Below are 15036 nucleotides of genomic sequence, written 5' to 3'. Positions count from 1 at the left end.
CAACCTACGGTAACATACCCCCACTCTCTCCACCCAACAGTTTCCACCCCTATGTCCTATCATCTCCCCCCCCCCCTCCCCCCATTCTCATCTCTCGCCCTTTTTATTTGCAGCCCTCTGGCAACACATCCGCCCATCTTTCACCATTCCGCTCCTTTCTTGTTACATTTTTCCCCACCTCCCTGCACCACAACCTCTTCATTCTTTACCTGTTGGCAGTCTTGTCCCTGCACACTCCACCAAATGGAGTTGTCTCTCTCCCACCCATACGCTACTATCCCTTGCCCTTACCCACCCCTTCCAGATTGCAGCTTGCATATCATGTGATGTAGCATTCTGGCCCGATAAGGTGAAATTGGTGGTTGTGTGTGTGATGTGATGTAGCATTCTGGCCCGATAAGCTGAAATTGGCGGTCGTGTGTGTGTGTGTGTGTGTGTGTGTGTGTGTGTGTGTGTGTGTGTGTGTACTGACAAAGGCTGTGAATGAAAACTATGCCTTTTAATCGTGCCTCTCTGCAACTTGACATATCTTCCTTGCAGTAAGTAGCAATCTTATCTTTTCCTACATTGTTTATGTTCCTACCTAGAGTTTCCATTGTTTGACATTTGAAGTTTCCTTTGATTTTATCATGACCTTTAACAGTGATTTTCCTACTGATTTCTGCAAAAGATGCATCATATTCCTGCTCAAAGTTGACCTTGGAACAAATCAAAAAATGCAGAATACACACAAAATTATTTATACTGTAATGTAGTGTTAGCATGATACGCAAGATTTTCATTGTTGGTGTTTGGGCCAAGGCCACCTGTATTATAAGGTCACAGTGTTTGGAAGGTAGGGAAGTACACTGAGTCAATGGCTTAATGATACTATTTGATGCTTTTGTGTGTGTAGCACCCAGTCACTGCCTTTGTAGTACTCACAAAGCTATGGCCGAGTGCTGACACATACAAATGCATGCATGTGTTTCCCTCTCCATTCTAACCATGTCCAATGGTTAAAATAAACATGGGGGCAAAAGTCTTTTGCAAAACACCTTAAAAATATATTTGTCTTCTAATGTGAGACATATTACTGATAACCATTATAAAATTATGGTAAATGAAACTTTTGCATTTCCTATGTTTTACTGTATTTTACACTTTCCTGCATTTCACATTTTTTTAAGGCCAGTCCAGTGAAAAGTGTTAAAAGGGGATTTTACTGTATATGTATCATATTTCAATTCAGCCATTCATTTCTTAAACTTTTCCACTTCAATGCCGCCTCCTGGTTTGCCGATGCAAGCAGTCCAAGACTTTTGTTGTGTAGTACCAATTTTGAATGACACACAGCCCAAGTTGTCCACTCTATATAACAGCAGGCAACGTGTTTAGATTTGAGCAACTGGTCTTGTCCATTCTGTGCACTTTTTGCTTGTAGGAAGAGTGCAGGCCACAAGTTGTGTAGGTGACAATGATACTGTAAAATGGCTTATGGGGGATACAAAGGTTGAAGTTTGCTGGTGAATGAGCAAGACGTTCTTCCTGCATTCACCAAATCTTATGAAGCAATAAAGAAGATGGTGGTGATAATGTGCAGTCTGCCTCGTGTAAATGAAAAATTTGTTGTGATGGTAATCTGAAGTTCCCATTCTCTGCCCAACAACAAGGATTCACGTTTCCTCAAAGTGATCACACAATAACAGAACTTTAACATTTGCAGCTCTATCTTACCTTATTTGTGTAACTGTATCCACAAAGGATGTATATGTAGCAGAGAAAATGCCAGGTGACTCTACTAACTGGAGTTTCTTGGCATAATCTGAACAAGGGAGAGTTAGGTGAGAATTTTACTGAAGACTGACTAGACTGAACTTTGTTCTTGAAAGATGTTTTCTCTTGTTTGTGATATTCCAAGATATAAAGTAATCCTAGTTCCCACACAAAATAAATAACAGATGGGGAGAACACAGTTGGCAAAAACATTGGGGCAGAAATGTTATCAAAAATGAATGATCAAACAACTCATAAAATCTTAATGAATTTTGGATAAATATCTGTAGACAATAATAATGAAACAAGTAATTTTAAGAGTGTGGCATATCAGTCCATCCAGATGAATGAAGCACACAGAACTAAATTATTTTAAAACATTGTATAAACAAAACAGTCTAGTCGACACATTATTGTGCAACATATGACACCATAGCAAAAAGAAAAAAACAAAAAAACAAAAAAATTATTGGAATCAATGTCGTCTCTCTGCCAGATTGAGAAATAACCATCTAGACTTTGTATAATGATGATATGATCTGTGTACTACATAAAAAATGCTACTACTTTGAAATGAATATAATAGAGGGAAACATTCCACGTGGGAAAAATATATCTAAAAACAAAGATGATGTGACTTACCAAACGAAAGCGCTGGCACGTCGATAGACACACAAACAAACACAAACATACACACAAAATTCTAGCTTTCGCAACAGTTGCTTCGTCAGGAAAGAGGGAAGGAGAGGGGTGGGTTTTAAGGGAGAGGGTAAGGAGTCATTCCAATCCCGGGAGAGGAAAGACTTACCTTAGGGGGAAAAAAGGACGGGTATACACTCGCGCGCACACGCACACACACACATATCCATCCACACATATACAGACACAAGCAGACATATTCAAAGGCAAAGAGTTTGGGCAGAGATGTCAGTCGAGGCGGAAGTGCAGAGGCAAAGATGTTGTTGAATGACAGGTGAGGTATGAGTGGCGGCAACTTGAAATTAGCGGGGATTGAGGCCTGGTCGATAACGGGAAGAGAGGAGATATTGAAGAGCAAGTTCCCATCTCCGGAGTTCGGATAGGTTGGTGTTAGTGGGAAGTATCCACATAACCCGGACGGTGTAACACTGTGCCAAGATGTGCTGGCTGTGCACCAAGGCATGTTTAGCCACAGGGTGATCCTCATTACCAACAAACACTGTCTGCCTGTGTCCATTCATGCGAATGGACAGTTTGTTGCTGGTCATTCCTACATAGAATGCGTCACAGTGTAGGCAGGTCAGTTGGTAAATCATGTGGGTGCTTTCACACGTGGCTCTGCCTTTGATAGTGCACACCTTCCGGGTTACAGGACTGGAGTAGGTGGTGGTGGGAGGGTGCATGGGACAGGTTTTACACCGGGGGCGGCTACAAGGGTAGGAGCCAGTGGGTAGGGAAGGTGGTTTGGGGATTTCATAGAGATGAACTAAGAGGTTACGAAGGTTAGGTGGAGAGCGGAAAGACACTCTTGGTGGAGTGGGGAGGATTTCATGAAGGATGGATCTCATTTCAGGGCAGGATTTGAGGAAGTCGTATCCCTGCTGGAGAGCCACATTCAGAGTCTGATCCTGTCCCCGAAAGTATCCTGTCACAAGTGGGGCACTTTTGTGGTTCTTCTGTGGGAGGTTCTGGGTTTGAGAGGATGAGGAAATGGCTCTGGTTATTTGCTTCTGTACCAGGTCGGGAGGGTAGTTGCGGGATGCGAAAACTGTTGTCAAGTTGTTGGCGTAACGGTTCAGGGATTCCGGACTGGAGCAGATTCATTTGCCACGAAGACCTAGGCTGTAGGGAAGGGACCGTTTGATGTGGAATGGGTGGCAGCTGTCATAATGGAGGTACTGTTGCTTGTTGGTGGGTCTGATGTGGACGGACGTGTGAAGCTGGCCATCGGACAGGTGGAGGTCAACGTCAAGGAAAGTGGCATGGGATTTGGAGTAGGACCAGGTGAATCTGATGGAACCAAACGAGTTGAGGTTGGAGAGGAAATTCTGGAGTTCTTCTTCACTGTGAGTCCAGATCATGAAGATGTCATCAATAAATCTGTACCAAACTTTGGGGTTGGCAGGCCTGGGTAACCAAGAAGGCTTCTTCTAAGCGACCAATGAATAGGTTGGCGTACGAGGGGGCCATCCTGGTACGCATGGTTGTTCCCTTTAATTGATGGTATGTCTGGCCTTCAAAAGTGAAGAAGTTGTGGGTCAGGATGAAGCTGGCTAAGGTAATGAGGAAAGAGGTTTTAGGTAGGGTGGCAGGTGATCGGCGTGAAAGGAAGTGCTCCATCGCAGCGAGGGCCTGGACGTGCGGGATATTTGTGTATAAGGAAGTGGCATCAATGGTTACAAGGAAATAAACACCCTAATTCAGTAGTTAACCTTTCCTCCAAACCTCTCTCCCAATCCGAAACCTCTGTCCTATCCAAAGGCCTCACCTTCAGCCCCACTCCCAGATTCAACCAAACAGCCCTCGTCAAAGATTTACTGTCCTACACTTGTACTCTCTGCTGGAAATATCACTTTGCCACGAAGAGAAATGATCCTAATCCTACTCCTAATGATCCAACTCCCCAAGAGACTATCCAAATTGAACCCTGCCTGGAACAGTTCTGTCCTCCGTCACAGTGGGACCCACCTCCTCTTCCTCAAAATCAGCCCCTCCAAACCTTTCAGGAATTTCTGACTTCCAGCTTTGCCTCTCAATCCTTCTTAAAAAACCTTAATCCTACTCCCAACATCACCACTGCTGAAGCCCAGGCTATGCGTGATCTGAAGGCTGACCGATCCATCGTCATTCTTCCGGTGGACAAGGGTTCCATGACCGTGGTACTTGATCGTCGGGAGTATGTGGTGGAGGGACTGCGTCAGCTTTCAGACAACACCACATACAAAGTTTGCCAAGGTAATCCCATTCCTGATGTCCAGGAGGAGCTTCAAGGAATCCTCAGAACCTTAGGCCCCCTACAAAACCTTTCACCTGACTCCATCAACCTCCTGACCCCACCGACACCCCGTACCCCTACCTTCTACCTTCTTCCTAAAATTCACAAACCCGATCACCCCGGCCGCCCCATTGTAGCTGGTTACCAAGCCTCCACAGAACGTATCTCTGCCTACGTAGATCAACATCTTCAACCCATTACATGCAGTCTCCCATCCTTCATCAAAGACACCAACCACTTTCTCGAACGACTGGAATCCTTACCCAATCTGTTACCCCCGGAAACCATCCTTGTAACCATTGATGCCACTTCCTTATACACAAATATCCCGCACGTCCAGGGCCTCCCTGTGATGGAGAACTTCCTTTCACGCCGATCACCTGCCACCCTACCTAAAACCTCTTTCCTCATTACCTTAGCCAGCTTCATCCTGACCCACAACTTCTTCACTTTTGAAAGCCAGATATACCAACAATTAAAGGGAACAACCATGCGTACCAGGATGGCCCCCTCGTACGCCAACCTATTCATTGGTCGCTTAGAGGAAGCCTTCTTGGTTACCCAGGCCTGCCAACCCAAAGTTTGGTACAGATTTATTGATGACATCTTCATGATCTGGACTCACAGTGAAGAAGAACTCCAGAATTTCCTCTCCAACCTCAACTCGTTTGGTTCCATCAGATTCACCTGGTCCTACTCCAAATCCCATGCCACTTTCCTTGACGTTGACCTCCACCTGTCCGATGGCCAGCTTCACACGTCCGTCCACATCAGACCCACCAACAAGCAACAGTACCTCCATTATGACAGCTGCCACCCATTCCACATCAAACGGTCCCTTCCCTACAGCCTAGGTCTTCGTGGCAAATGAATATGCTCCAGTCCAGAATCCCTGAACCATTACACTAACAACCTGACAACAGCTTTCGCATCCCGCAACTACCCTCCCGACCTGATACAGAAGCAAATAACCAGAGCCACTTCCTCATCCTCTCAAACCCAGAACCTCCCACAGAAGAACCACAAAAGTGCCCCACTTGTGACAGGATACTTTCCGGGACAGGATCAGACTCTGAATGTGGCTCTCCAGCAGGGATACGACTTCCTCAAATCCTGCCCTGAAATGAGATCTATCCTTCATGAAATCCTCCCCACTCCACCAAGAGTGTCTTTCCGCCGTCCACCTAACCTTCGTAACCTCTTAGTTCATCTCTATGAAATCCCCAAACCACCTTCCCTACCCTCTGGCTCCTACCCTTGTAACCGCCCCCGGTGTAAAACCTGTCCCATACACCCTCCCACCACCACCTACTCCAGTCCTGTAATCCGGAAGGTGTGCACTATCAAAGGCAGAGCCACGTGTGAAAGCACCCACGTGATTTACCAACTGACCTGCCTACACTGTTAAGCTTTCTATGTAGGAATGACCAGCAACAAACTGTCCATTCGCATGAATGGACACAGGCAGACAGTGTTTGTTGGTAATGAGGATCACCCTGTGGCTAAACATGCCTTGGTGTACGGCCAGCACATCTTGGCACAGTGTTACACCGTCTGGGTTATCTGGATACTTCCCACTAACACCAACCTATCCGAACTCCGGAGATGGGAACTTGCTCTTCAACATATCCTCTCTCCCCGTTATCCACCAGGCCTCAATCCCCGCTAATTTCAAGTTGCCGCCACTCATACCTCACCTGTCATTCAACAACATCTTTGCCTCTGCACTTCCGCCTCGACTGACATCTCTGCCCAAACTCTTTGCCTTTGAATATGTCTGCTTGTGTCTGTATATGTGTGGATGGATATGTGTGTGTGTGCGTGTGCGCGCGAGTGTATACCCGTCCTTTTTTCCCCCTAAGGTAAGTCTTTCCGCTCCCGGGATTGGAATGACTCCTTACCCTCTCCCTTAAAACCCACCCCTCTCCTTCCCTCTTTCCTGACGAAGCAACTGTTGCGAAAGCTAGAATTTTGTGTGTATGTTTGTGTTTGTTCGTGTGTCTATCAACGTGCCAGTGCTTTCGTTTGGTAAGTCACATCATCTTTGTTTTTAGATATGTTTTTCTACTACTTTGTAAAATGCAGTATCTTCAGGAATATTGTAAACTAATCTTTTCCACAGGAAATGTTTTCATAGCCTTCCCAGTAAGCCATCACCATTCTGGGGCTTCACTGAACGCAGACTTTTCAGGAGAATGGCATTAAAAAAAACCATCATTTTTGGACCACAGGAAGTTCCATGTGATAATTGAATTAACAATCATTCTATAAGGGTAAGTGATTTGATATTGCGATAACCATCTACTGGGGTCAGTTGCTCATCCACAATGCTTTAACGGACAAACATTTCTAGGAATTCTGCTGAATACGATTCCTGTTGTGCTTGATGATGTGTCATTGGTATGACCATAGTATGACACTCATGTGGCGGTTATCTGTTATAAAACTGAAAGCAATAATATTTAGTCTAATGTTCTTAACACATGCACCACTGCAGACTCACTTTCTATTTCTGGATATAAGTGATAACATAAAATATCTGTTATTTCTGCACCAGATACCAACAATAATTTGCCCTTTAATCACAACTCTCCTATAAATCTAAGTTTACACAACAGTTTTGAGGGAAAACACATACGGATTACACTAGCATTTTGCTAACTTACACAAAGCACTTGCAGCCTAACCTGAACACCACATTTCAACTCTAAAGTAAATCCTAGCCATCGACAGTAAATTTTTCGTTAATACAACATATAATATTTTATACAAAACACAAAGAAGAATTACCTGAATTTCAGTAGCATCTTCTCCAGTAAACTGCGTTCCATGTCCTCCGCTGCTACATATGCCGCCTCTGCCTCTGCCTCTTCCTCTTCCTCTTCCTCTTCCTCTTCCTCTTCCCCTCCCCCTCCCCCTTCCTCCTCCTGTCCATGTCTTTCTTCGCGCATTACCTGTTCTTCTTTGATGCGGTGAATAGTCATTGTCCTCACAGCTATCTTCACGACTCTGATCATCTTCGTTACTGTCATTACCAGATGTTTTACTAGTGCTAGGTGTCGCCACCATCCCTCTTTGTCCCTGTCTCGTGCCTCTTCTTTTACCTTCAATGCTCTCATTTGTCGTACTGTCTTCGTGGCTCTCCCCCCCTTGACTGCTGGACACTCTGGCACTAGTTCTCCTACATTCTCTTTTTCCTTTCATTCTAGGCTGTGGTAAATATTCATCATCTTCAAATATGTCATCAATTGTGTTGTCTTCACCACTCTGTTCATCTTCGTTACTGAACATACTGTCATTACCTGCCATCATTTTATCCTTTCTTGGTCTCCCTCGTCTTCCACTGCCTCTTCTTAAGCTTGTTTCTATGCTTCCTTCAACACTAGCTCTTTTTGCTTCTGCTTTTCCTCTTCTTCGACGTTGTGGTGAATATTCATCATCTTCAATGGTATAATTGACTGAGTTGTCCTTATCACTTTGTTCACCTTCACTGCAGAACATACTGTCATTACTAACTATTATTTTATCCTTTCTAGGTCTCCCGCGTTTTCTTCTTAGGCTTGTTATTATCATTCCATCATTTTGTTTTGGTAATGGCTCATCTTCCATGTTTGAATTAATATTTTTATATCCACTGTTCTGATTGTCCTCTCTTGGCGTTACTGAATTGCTTTCATTTATTATGCTGTCTTCGTGGCTCTTCCCATCTTGATTGTTGGGAATTTTGCTGATACTAGCTCTTCTCATGTCTGTTTTACCTCTTCTCCTATGCTGTGGGGAATATTCCTCATCTTCAAAGGTATCATCACTTGTGTTCCTTTCTTTACTTTGTTTATCTTCACTGCTGATTATACTGTCATTACTAGTCATAATTTGATCTTTTCTTGTACTACCTCGTTTACCATTAGCTCTTCTGTAGTTAGACATTACTTCTCCTTCATTTTCTTTTGAAAATGACTCATCTTCAAAATCTGAGTGAATATTCTTGCATCCATTGCTCTGCTCACCTTCTCTGATTTTAACTTTATCATTTTCCTCAGGGTCATTTACATCTGCTTTGCCAGCACTTGAGGATAATCTGATATTAGTATCGAGATCACGAGATGGAGTAATGAAACTCAAAGAGCCACTGTCTTTCTTTTCTTCATGTACACTATCGTCAATCCCCGTCATCTCTGCAGGCCAGATTTTTACACTTGCTCTGCCCCTCTTTCTTTTTGCAGCTGGCACAGTTCCACTGGGCTCATTGCAACTACTTGCAATATCTGAACCAGTGATAATATTGCCTTCATTTTCAGTTCCTACTGATTCAGTTTTCACAAGAGCAGGACAAGAAGCATCTTTATCAAGCAGTGTGAGACCACTGTCTAGCATCTGGCTGCAGCTATCTGTCACCTCTCCTTTCCCATATCCTTGTCCTCGTCCTCTTCCCCTGCCTCTGCCTCTCCCTTTCCCCATCAGCTCTTCCTTCCTCTCTCTCCCTTGGCCACACAGGGGAGAGCCCTCACCTTGCCCCACTATCCCTTCCTTCACTGTTCCTCTACCTCTGCCTCTCCCCCTACCTCTACCAATAAGTGGGGAACAAAACCCAGAAGCTTGATCTAATTTTAGAACAGTGTGTAGTGTTCCTTTATGCCGTGTGTTATAAACACACTTTGCAATGGACAATTCTGCCTTTTCTTTGTTGGAACAAAGTGAAACACTTTCCAAGATTCCCTCTGACCGTTCTGGACATCCAGTTTTTTGTGTGGGAGAAGGAATATACTTCTTCTTCTCCAATGGCATTTCAGCATTGCTTTCTGGCAAACACAACTCACGTTGGCTGGTTTTTCTCTTCTGGCCACAAACCACACTGTGTACATCAGCATCTGATTGTGTACCATCCTTGCTCTTTATTATTGCTGCACCAACTGTATTGTTATGATTATTATGACTGATGTGGTTATTATTTGACTTGGTCACTTCTGATGCTCCAACACTGCTGTTTTTAAGCAGTTCATCATTCTGACTATTACCTTGTGATTCAGTTACATTTTGACTCACCCTAAATTTTGAATATTCATGACAATGAAGTGTACCATTGTCGTCAGTAGCAGAGGTTTTCAAATGACCAGACGTCTCCTCTATGTTCTCAGACTTGCCTGCTGCAGATGTTTCATATGAATCTGATACATCACCTGGCAGCTGAAGCTTCCTTTCTAGAGAACAGTTAAAATCTTCTGTGAAAACGTTTTCATTGTGGCTTTTATCTGAACCAGAGTGGCATTGTGCTGCCTCCACTGTTGCTTTTATGCAACTGGGAATAGTCAATTTGTCACTGTCGAGCTCTAAAACTTGGATCTTTGAATTACTATTCTCTGTATTTGTACAATCACTATTTTTCCTTTTCCTGCAAATCTTAGATGCTGAAAGAAGTGAGCTGGTATTTTTAAAAACATCACCCACTTCTTCTGAATTTGACTTTTCATCCACCTGAAGTAGACTTGTGCCACATTCTCCAGTTTCACAAGATGAAACGGTTAAGTGGCCAGTTTTTCCCAACAATGTTGGAGAAGTTGAGATCCCTGTAGAGTTAACGTTCTCTATATTTTCTTCACTAGAATTTGGAGAACTTAAATTTTTAACATCTTCAGGGGTACTATCAAGTACAGTAGCATTACAAACTGTCACATCAGATCCTGCATTCAGTTTCAAATCAGTCTTCATACTTTCTGTGGCCACAGGATGGCTATTAACTTTCTGACTGGTTGTACATGTTACTGTATCGTTAACTGGGTCTGACATGCTTAACACTTTTACTGGATTTTGTGACTTTTCATCAAAATTTATTTTTTCATTGGACCCGCCATCTGCAGTTGCCATTTTATCCTCATATTCTCTTTGCAAGAGCAAATTCTGCATATTCTCATATTCTTTACTTTTAGCATCTGACTCTGAAGCAGGACGGTTACCAGTAGCTGGGATTTCTTTATCACACAAGTAACCATTTCCGCAGAGATTATCAGATTTTAATTCTCTACTTGTTGCCACTTCATTGTCAACAGATAACACACCTTTACAATTCAACACATTTGTTTCGCTATCTGCATGTTCTGACATTTGTGATGGATCAAAAGATGAAGCAGCAGATATCCTTTTATCTATGTCTACAGCTAAACCGTTGCACAGATGTACTGATCGATTAACATCTTTGCCAGGATTGTTTTCTTCCAGTGTTATAGTATTGCCTGTAGGCTGTTCAAACTTGTCATTCAAATTGTCTTGGTAGCTCAAAAGATTTCTGACAGGTGGCATGCTACTAGAACTTGCATTATGAGCAGCTCTACTCTCTTCACTAGAAATAGCCTCTGTTTTGTCTTTATCTATAACACTTTCATCATCTAATTGCTGGGTGCAGGAAGTGATACATACTGAAACCATAGGTACAGGTTTTACAATGGATCCCTGAGAAGTATCCATACTGTTGGAGGTTTCCAAAACATAAGAATTACAACCTGATGAATCTGCAGACATCTCTTTCGATGTTATAGATGACAGTGTGCTCTTTATAGGCATGGTATTTTCATAGCTTGATACCGCTTCAGCATCTGATGGATTTCCATCTTCAGGCAGTTTTTTGTCATTATCTAAGTGGAAGGTTTTATCTTCTCCACTTTCTGACATTGCAGTGTCAGTAATCAACTGTTGCCTGCTTGTGTTCGAATGCGCTGTAGTTGATCTATATTCCGTATCTTGAGAAGAGGTAATGCAAACCAAGCACTGTGAAAAATCTGCAAAGATAAATATCAGTTGAAAACTGTAATACATAATAGTGCCACAACAGACAAAAAAGGTGATGCTTATTTCCATAAAAGAAATGTAAAATAATTCATAAATATTAAAGTATAACAGTACATAACATTGTTACCAATTTTTCAAGACCAAAAATTGAAACAAATGGAGCAAAGATGGACTTACAAACATGAAATACAGACAGAGACAAGTCATTTTATGTGCAGTTAAAATAAATTAAATCTTAAGTCTAGAGAATGTTCATTTGTGCAAAATAATGAAAATCCTGTAAAAGAGATTAGATGAATCGGATATACTGTAACATACACTAAAACTCTTGAGTATTCTATGGAACTGTTCTTTCACCAGGTACGACATTTAATAGCATATATAACTTGTCTCAACACCATGTACAATGGAGATGTCAATCTGCAATTCAATTAAAGCTGTGAAATTGCTAGTAAATTAGCTTTTATTTTGCAACTGGTGTTGCTTATGGCAATTTTCACGAGTCTTATTAGCTATGGCAGTCTCTCCAGTTTCCGTATCACCTTAAAGAGACCATTCCTATTGACACTGTCATAAGCTGTTTTAAAATCCACATATAGCTGATACACCACAATACTGAAGTCTTAACACTTTTCTAACTCAAGGGCAAACATCTCATTTGTTGTTGCTCTTTCCTTCCTGAACATGCACTGGAATTCCCCAACCATAGCTTCCACATATGCTTTTAATTTCTTGTTCAGTATTCTAGCAAGTATTTTGTAGGCAGCATTTTCTAGTGCTATTCCTCTGTGCTTACTGTAAATTGTTCTATTACCATTCTTATGTATTGGTATAATAATGGATGTGTTCCAGTTTGTTGGTGTTTTTTCACTTCCCCGTATTTTATGAATTAGCTTATACATTTTCTTTAATAGCTATCTATAACACCATACTAATAAATTTCACTTTGTATCTTATCGCACCAAACAGCTCTGTAGTTCCTTGTCTCCTTAACAGCTACAATCACTTCTTCCAAAGTTGGTTCCTCTGTATCATCATTTCTATCAGTTTGTTACACCTGTTCCTGCTCTTCATATTCCTGGATATCCCAGATTTCAATAGTTTCTTAAAATATTCTTCCCATCTTTCTATGACTTTAGTTTCATCTCCTATCAACTTTTCTTCTCTATACCTGCATAGTGTTCTCCAAGGCTGTCATTCTTGTTTTATCTTTTTTCCTCCCTTGAACATTCTTCTACATGCCTCAATGTCCTTCAATCTATTTTTCTCAGATTCTCTCTTTTTTCTGTCTGTAAACAGTTTTGACTTCACATCTCATTTCTTCACAATTTTCTCTAGTAGCCCATGTATCTTGCTGGTGCACTGTCTATTGTTTGTCTTGTTGTTCTTTCCATCAATTGCCACTACTCTTTGGAGCCAGCTTCCTCCTCAATGGCAATCGCTCTCGTCCCTTCTATCCTTTCTCTTTGGAATTCTGCTCTTTCCATTTCACTGGTGATGACTGGATACACATTATACTTCTTGTCCGTTTCTACATGGTTATAAATTTTTGTTGATATCCTCTGCCTATATTTGACCATTACCATGTAATGGTCCCAAATCAGTATTAGCCCCCCCCCCCCTCTTCACCTAACATCCTTAATGTCTCAGCCATGCTTTGTTTAGGTAAGCACATGATCTATCTGGTTGACTGTGTGTCATCCACAGAGTTCCATGTCCCTTTATAGACCTTTTTTGGTAATATTATGACACTTATGGTGAGGTTTCTGCTCACAGAAAAATCAACCAGCTTCAATCTGAGTGGTCCTAAGCAACAGAAACAACAAAATAATAGCTAATGACAATAGTCCAATAATTTTCTGATCTTTCAAGGACTTAAGGAAAGAGATTCTTTATCACCAACATTATTTAATGTTGCAATGGAGGCTATTAGGTGAAAATTGCCAAGCAAAACAGACAGTACTATTGTCAACAGGACAACAGAGAATATGGCATTTGCGGACAGCAGTCATGCTTGAGAAGAATTGAGACTGCTGGAAAACCAAGTAGTTTTGGAACGTGAAGCAGCTGCACTTGCGTTGGTCACAAGTAAGGAAAAGACTAAATACATGATCACCAACAGAAACAAAATAAGGTGGAAATGTGTTGTCCTGTTTGACGGCTTTGAAAGAGTAAATCAGCTTAAATGATTGGGAGGAACTGTTACAGAAGATAATACGGCAACAATAGAAATAAAGGCAAGAACAATTGCAGGTTCAGCTATTGCAGCTTCCATAACACATTGCAATCAGCCACAACTCAACACAGCTGAAGATGATCACTTGCGCAACAATTATAAAGTACGTTGTTAAAAGCATGGACAATAACACAGCAAGTCAGAAATGCCTTGAATGCATGGGAATACAAAGTACTGCAGAAAATATAATACAGGGCAGTATGTGACAATGGTGCATGGGGAATTAGGAACAATGCAGGACTGTATGAATTCTATAAAATTCACTAATCCCCACAGACGTAAAGGCACAAAGGTTACAGTGGTTGTGGCATGAGCAGAGAATGGAAGAAATGCGAGTGCCAAAGAAGGTGCTATCTGCAAACCCAGAAGGTAGTGGCTTAGTGAGGAGACCGAGAATGTGACAGCTGGATGATGTAGAGACAGATATGAGAAGATTAGGAGTGTTGAACTGGAAAAGACTGGTAAAATACAGATGACTGGAAGAGACAGGTGGTCAACAAGACCTTCGTGGGCTGCAGTGCTGAAATAGAAGAAGAAGAAGAAGACGAAGAAGAAGAATTGTTAATAAATTACACATAATGTCATCTTTGCAGATGCATTTTATACACATACTCATATAACAATAATGACGATACTATTTATGCAGAATAAATGTGATTGGGTTCTTCTAATATCGGCACTACAGAGAGTTTACTCTCTGGAGAAACCTTGTTATGGGTCACAAAGGACTGACTGATGAATGACAATTCTAACTGGAGACCTGAAATACCAGCTGGCATGCAAACTGGTTGAGTTGATCCCAGGCTGTGATCTACAGAAGCACTCACTCAGACTTTGAATGGAACTGCAGTCAGTAAAATCTGTCAAGGTTCCTCCAACTACATGTACACATCACAAGCCATCTGCACTGGTCTCCTGGCCTGCTTTCCACAGTTTCCAAAGATTTCCAGGCCCTTACGCACCATGTAACCTTTCCAAATCATGGACATTTCACATACTTAAAAGAGTATATAGTTCCAGTTTGTAAATTCAAAGTGCAGACATTTTGGAAACCATCACAAATGCAAATATTTTTGTAGCTTGCTATAAATAATATTTCTAATACTCTTGTACCTGTCACACCATTAGCCACCAGTTTTTATTTAGATCACTGGTATTTATATATGTTTTGGCTTTGCACATCACAAGTCTTTTTTGTTGTTTAAAGTGTTGTGTAATTCTTACCATAACTCAATGCTCTCTGAACCACTATGGCTTATGACGGTGTGTCAGACAAATCAAAACAGGGGAA

At 41.8% G+C, this 15036-nt stretch overlaps 1 protein-coding gene across 1 annotated transcript in view; it reads right to left on the bottom strand.

Annotated features, from left to right (window-relative positions):
• LOC124619967 overlaps nucleotides 1–15036 on the bottom strand; it is a 293396-nt gene that overhangs the window by 140280 nt on the left and 138080 nt on the right. The window contains exon 12 of the mRNA XM_047146629.1: nucleotides 7520–11499. Within this exon, the coding sequence (XP_047002585.1) occupies nucleotides 7520–11499 (3980 nt within the window). The remainder of the gene's footprint in view (nucleotides 1–7519; nucleotides 11500–15036) is intronic.

This window comes from Schistocerca americana, chromosome 6 (genome assembly GCF_021461395.2).
Source record: "Schistocerca americana isolate TAMUIC-IGC-003095 chromosome 6, iqSchAmer2.1, whole genome shotgun sequence".
In the NCBI taxonomy this organism is placed as follows: domain Eukaryota; kingdom Metazoa; phylum Arthropoda; class Insecta; order Orthoptera; family Acrididae; genus Schistocerca; species Schistocerca americana.
This window is presented reverse-complemented; position numbering and strand designations above follow the sequence as displayed.